The 6000-nt window shown below is 36.8% G+C and overlaps 1 protein-coding gene across 2 annotated transcripts in view; it reads left to right on the plus strand.

Moving 5' to 3' along the window:
• Positions 1-5542, plus strand: part of iffo2b (intermediate filament family orphan 2b) — a 33113-nt gene extending 27571 nt beyond the window's left edge. The window contains exons 7-9 of one of the 2 annotated variants that reach the window (XM_078425181.1): positions 803-892; positions 1045-1171; positions 1890-5542. In XM_078425181.1, the coding sequence (XP_078281307.1) occupies positions 803-892; positions 1045-1171; positions 1890-2002 (330 nt within the window). In that variant the 3' untranslated portion in view covers positions 2003-5542. Of the gene's footprint in view, positions 1-802; positions 893-1044; positions 1176-1889 lie in introns of both variants that reach the window. The other variant, XM_078425182.1, reaches the window with a different exon arrangement.
• Positions 5543-6000: the final 458 nt, after the last annotated feature.

The raw sequence follows: 6000 nt of genomic DNA on the forward strand, positions 1-6000 counted from the left end.
TTCTCTGATCTTCAATGCTATGTTAATATAGTGGATTGTTTTGTATGAAATACCTTCACAATGTATGGGTCAGATATTATTTCTTACACTTGAGATTTCGTCAAAACTAATAGATATCTGTAAATAAAGTTTTGTACTATTCTGAAATACAGAAAATACAATGAGCCCATTACTACCTTCCTTGGCTCACATTAACTCCAGGTGAAATATTTCAACATTACTCAAATATGAAATCAGCTTTTCACCAATCATATCTCTTTCGAGGTATGATGTCTCTATTTGCCTTTTCTCAACTGCCAGTGCAAAGACAGTTCTTTTCTGCTAGAGATTCAGTTGGTGATCATTGAAAAATATGCTGAATAACCTTGGCTTTGTTTACCCTTTTATATTTTATATTCTTCCATATTCTTTCTTCCCCCTCCCCTCCATCTAAATGACATGTTGTATGAAAATTACTGTACCTCCATGATATTAATATTTGAGGCTTACAGCACTATAATTCCATCTCCAGTCGTTACTGCTATTCTAGAAGAGGCATTGAGTCTCGCTCACCAATTTCCATTCCCCCTCATTGCCAACCGACATTATCTCTGAACAGATATGGCATTATTAGAGCATGAATGAAAAAACCCGTGTCACTTTCCGGTTTCAACTTTAAATCTTAATTATGTCTGGAGTACAAATGCAGTCGCCTGTACTCAAACACTTGGCACAGAATATGTGCATGTGACACAGTAGGGTCTTTCAATGTTTTATGGATTTTGTTAAAGAGTAGTTAACTGTGTATTTGTCTTATCCAAAGGATGAAACTTTGGAAACAGTGATCAAAGAAACAGAATCACTTTTCAATACCAGAGAAAAGGAGTATCAAGAGACGATTGGTCAAATAGAGGTACGATTGTTTCAACAAACATTAAGTATTGCCTGAAAGTTTCAGATTTCATTAACATTGATGACTCCATTTGCTGAAGTACAGCCTATTTCTTCTGGCACAACATCTGAGCTGCTTCCTCTGTTTCACTGCATCTTTTTTTTCTGGTGTAGCTGGAGCTGACCAGTGCCAAAAGTGATATGAACCGTCACCTCCACGAATATATGGAAATGTGCAGCATGAAGCGTGGCCTAGATGTGCAGATGGAAACCTGTCGGCGACTCATTAAACAATCAGGAGGCAGGTCAGAAATTTATGATGTTAAACCACAGAACGTTAATTGCAAGACATCTTAAAACGGTAGTGGTGAATATAACATAGCTGTGATCCAGCTGTTTATAGATGGATGGGTGAATAATAAACTCTGTCAATGATGCTGTGTATGGATATTGGGGAATAGTTCAAAACTACCATGGTGGCCTGTTCTCTAATCAGCACCTCTTCCTGACTAAAAGACCAATACCAGCAAAAGTGTGTACAAGCACAATCTGTAGCTTTTTACCTTCCATGGCAAAATGCATTGGAGCAATGTGCCATCTTCTATGAAATGCCTAGAAAAATGACATTCCCACGAACCATTGGAAAAATTAGAAAAGCTAAGAATGTTTTCTCTTGTGGAAAACATTAAAGGGACATTCAGACGATGCTCAAAATTATTTGGTTCTTTCGACAGTAAATATGGAATAAGAGATTGTCATCAGAGGGCAATTATTTAATGTAATGCCAGAAACCTGAGAGAAGATGACAATTTTTTATGCAACATTGTTCCATCTGAAATTTGAAAGGATTCAGTTAAAGAACAGTAGAGTGAAACAAATTGGAATGAGCTGCTCTAGGCATCGTCAACTAAATGCTCTCTCCTGTGCTATAAGATTTAGTGCATTACTTTTATCACTTCTAATATTTAAGCTGAAATTATTCCTTTTTCCTTTTTCACCATCCCATTCCTATTGAACAGAAATTCCCCATCAGTCAGTTCTGCAGCAAGTAGTGACTCAGGAAACACAGATGATATTACAGATGAACTTGAGCGCGATGGAGAAGGCGATAGTTCTGTCAGCTGATGAATGATACAAGTGAAGTGGACTCAATCTGCCTGTACCCACAACAATCACCTTTTAACCCTATTTTTGGTAGGGTGCAAAGGGCCTTGTTCATATACATATAGTCAAGCCCTAAACATTGGTGCTGTACATTTGTATAGTTGTACAGAATATCATCGAACAGAATTGGAAAAGCAATGACGACTTCCCACCTGGTGCAGAAACCCACCATGATAACTACTATGCAAGTGGCTTGCCTTACACGTCGACAGCCTTCATCTTGATGAGGGAGCTAAACTCCACAGCATTTCTGGAAAAAATGCTGAACTATCTTTGAAATGCATGTGGTAGCTGAAAAAATATTAATGTATGGGTTAAAGAAGTGGATTATTCGTATAGTTTGTTTATGCTAGTTGATAGATAGGATCAGCAAGGACCATTCTGGGTTTCTGCATATCCTTAATGTAAAGTATTTCAATCAGATTAAACTGCTGTAATTATGTAATTACTAAAACAGTGTGAACTGTTTGATGTGGTCTATTCATCTGCACTGGAAGTTAGTAACACCATAAAGCTGTACTGTCTTTATTCTCTGCAAACCAATGTTGCTAAGGAACTGGATTATTGTGTCCTGTACAGAATTGTTATTTCTTCGGGCTGTATTTAATGTCCTAACATCGCCAGGGCTTTGAGAATGTACAATGTTGTATTTGGAGGATAAATGCCAAAATCTATGTAGGTTGCTCTTCATATCTGAAGAACCGGATTAAAGTCATAGATGGAAAACTGTATATTATCTCATTGCTAGCCCTTACTCCCACAAAAAATAGTGACAGCAATCAGTCGTACCTTTAATATACCTCTATTCGTTTAGCTTCACTACCACAATCTGAGATTCTAAAAAGGAGCTAGATGGAGTTTACATTAATACTGTACAGAATGGAAACTGATTGTAGTGAGAGATTCAGGGCCATGAATAATTGATGGTTCATGCTTCTGTAAGCTTAGCATTTTACTTCAATTACAATTCCTAGAATCCTTCAACAATTCAGTTGTGAGCAAAACAAGGATACCTCAAGGTCCTATTATTTATGGATAAGAATAGTTCTTGAAGATTGAATGCGTTGCCCACTAACCAGTAGTGGATGCATGTGGTCTATTGTCTCAGTGATAGGATCTCAGATGTGAATGATCCAGAACCAGGTGGTACTGCAGGCTTTTGTCTTACAAGCAATGGATCTTCCTGACACAGCTTAACATGGAAGGCTGTTGCTTCACTGCAGTCTTTCCCCTTCATTAATTTATCTTGCATATTATTTGTTTAAAATAAGCATTTGATTGCTTGAAAATGTATCCAAGTACTTGACATGTACTTTTATTAAAGCAAAGGAGCTGGCATATTACCAGAGTTGGAAACTGATACTATACTCCTAAAAGTTCAAAATGGAAGAGCAACCTTACCCCACCAATGCTTTCCATTTGAAGATTGCATGTCTTAGTCTTTGGGAAATCAGGTTAGCAGGTAGCCTGCTAATTTAAAGCTGGTGTTCGATATAAACTTGGATAAATGGTTGGGTCTGTGGCGGAATGTCCCATCTGTCTTATTTGAATTATTTAGACTTTTATCAACATTCAGTCATAGGAAGAAAATTACTGTTATTGCATGAGGTTCTGGGAATTCACTCTATTTTTGTACATTAAACGCTTCCTGTATAAGATGTATAATGATTAACATAATTAAAAGAGGGAGTTGTCTAACAGGAAAGCAATTCTTAGTTATTATTTGATGTGATCCCATTTTTCAAATAGATATTGAGCTCCATTCTTTCACCAAAACAACATACATTAGTGCAAGTAAATTTTTTTCCAAAAACAAAACACATTAGTACAGTAGGTTAAGTGTTCTGTCACTCGGAGTTTGATTTTAAATGTCAAAGTGGAACAGTAGTGCAGCTGGGAGAGATACTACCTCATAGTGCCAGAGTTCGATCCTGACCTTGGGTGTTCTCTGTGTGGAGTTTCCACTGGGTGCTCCAGTTTCCTCACACATCCAAAAGAAGTCCATTTTGTAGGGTAATTGACCACTATAAAATTGCTCTTTGTGTAGGGAGTGGATTAGAAGGTGGGATAATATAGAACTAGTGTGAACAGGTGATTGATGTTCGGCATGAACTCAACGAGCCAAAGGACCTGTTTCCATGTAGTATTTTTCAATCAATCAGTCATTTCTTGACCGTGTCAGGTTATAATAGCAGTTGAAAGATGGAAGTAGGGCTCTAATTCAATAGGTAGTGCTCAGCTCACTTAACATGTGGCACGTTGTGGCATATTAAAGGGAGATTTGCTCTGGGACGAGAAACAGCTTTATGCTGCATCTAATTGGTTTTCCACTTTATTAGATAGCCATCACCTAGTGCTAAAAAAGGATGCAGTTTAACTGAGAATAACCAAATTACAGGAATATGAAATGGTTATTCAGCTGAATAATAATTGTTTAAGTGTTACAGTGGCTACAATACATGACATTTACCTTTTTATAAGTATTAACATTTGCTATTTGAATTGAAAGAATAATTTAAAGAACCAAAAGAAAGATGGTAGTGCATTAGTTTTTAACACCTTTAAATATTGGTAAGTAAATTAAAGTGTGTCTGGATTTTTTTCTCGTGAATTTATGTTGTATTGAAGTATTAAGTATTTATGTCACTTGGCACCTCAGGCAAGCAAAGTACTTCCATATATTAAAACAAAAATTGCTTATGAGATGTAGATGATTCTCAAAGTGCTGTTTTTTATTGTCCATCCGCAATTGCATTGAGTGGGGGAGGTAGTTAAAAGTGAACCACATTGGTGGGTATGGAATCATGAGATTAAAAATGACAGATTTCCTTCTCTGAAGGGCATTAATAAACCATACAAGTTTTTATGTCAATGTGGTAACTTCATAGTTACCATGACAATTGCTGGTGCTTTATTTCAGATTTGTTTAATTGAAATATAATTCCCCAATTGGTGGATTTCAAACCTGCTTTTCTGGATCAATGTTTCAGTCTTCAGTATACAAGGCAAATAATGTAACCAGTTATGCTATCATGCCCTATCTAATCTCTATTTACATTTTTTCTTCCAAGCAGTCTTACCTAAAGATTTGAATATTAAAATATGATTGTTGAATTATTCTTTGTCGAATCAATATATTATATATGTGGAGTAATTTGCAATTTTGTTTTCGTTCACTTGTGCCCTGATGGTATTTTCTTTTATTATTTTGGGGTCATAGCTTATCCAGCTGGATGATAGTTTTACAATCATCTATTAGAGGCAGGGAGAGAATGATAGCTTCATCGATATATTAAAAAAACACAGCCAGAACTAAAGCCGTCACTTGGAGGCAGCAAGGCCTGGGTTACAATCTATATTAAAAATGTGCATACTCTGGGTACTCATTTATTGGAGATGGGGCCAGAGACTTAAAATGTAATAGTCAAGCTTTCATCCGCGGGAAACAGCAGCATTGCGGCTTCCGTCTGTCAGAAGCATGGTGAGGGACAAAGCCTTCATTTGTAGAAGACCTGATCAAGGTTCAGATCAGTATGCCTCATCTAGGTACGGTCAAGGATTTAATTAGATTTTGTGAAAGAACACATCTGACCTGATGGAATCCAAGCTAATCCTTCCAGCGGAGACCTGCTTCATCAGTATTTAACTTAAAAAAAATAAACTGTTTAATTAAAAATAGACACTGGTGTAACTCAGTGGGTCAACCAGCATCTCTGGAGAAAAAGGATGTGTGACGTTTTGGGTCGGGACCCTTCAAACTATTTAATTATCTTGTGAGCAGAGCAAAGATCTGTGAAAGGATAGCTAACCATGTTTATTGAATGCTAATTGGCATGTTATTTACCTCTGACTTCTTCATCACACAAGCCTGTTCACCACACGAGTTTATTTCTGTGTCTCGTGTAGTTGACTGGGCCATTTGATATTGTTTCATTTTGTAAATAGAATAAGTTTATTTAAAGCTGT

The sequence above is a fragment of the Rhinoraja longicauda genome, chromosome 30 (assembly GCF_053455715.1).
Source record: "Rhinoraja longicauda isolate Sanriku21f chromosome 30, sRhiLon1.1, whole genome shotgun sequence".
Taxonomy (NCBI): domain Eukaryota; kingdom Metazoa; phylum Chordata; class Chondrichthyes; order Rajiformes; family Arhynchobatidae; genus Rhinoraja; species Rhinoraja longicauda.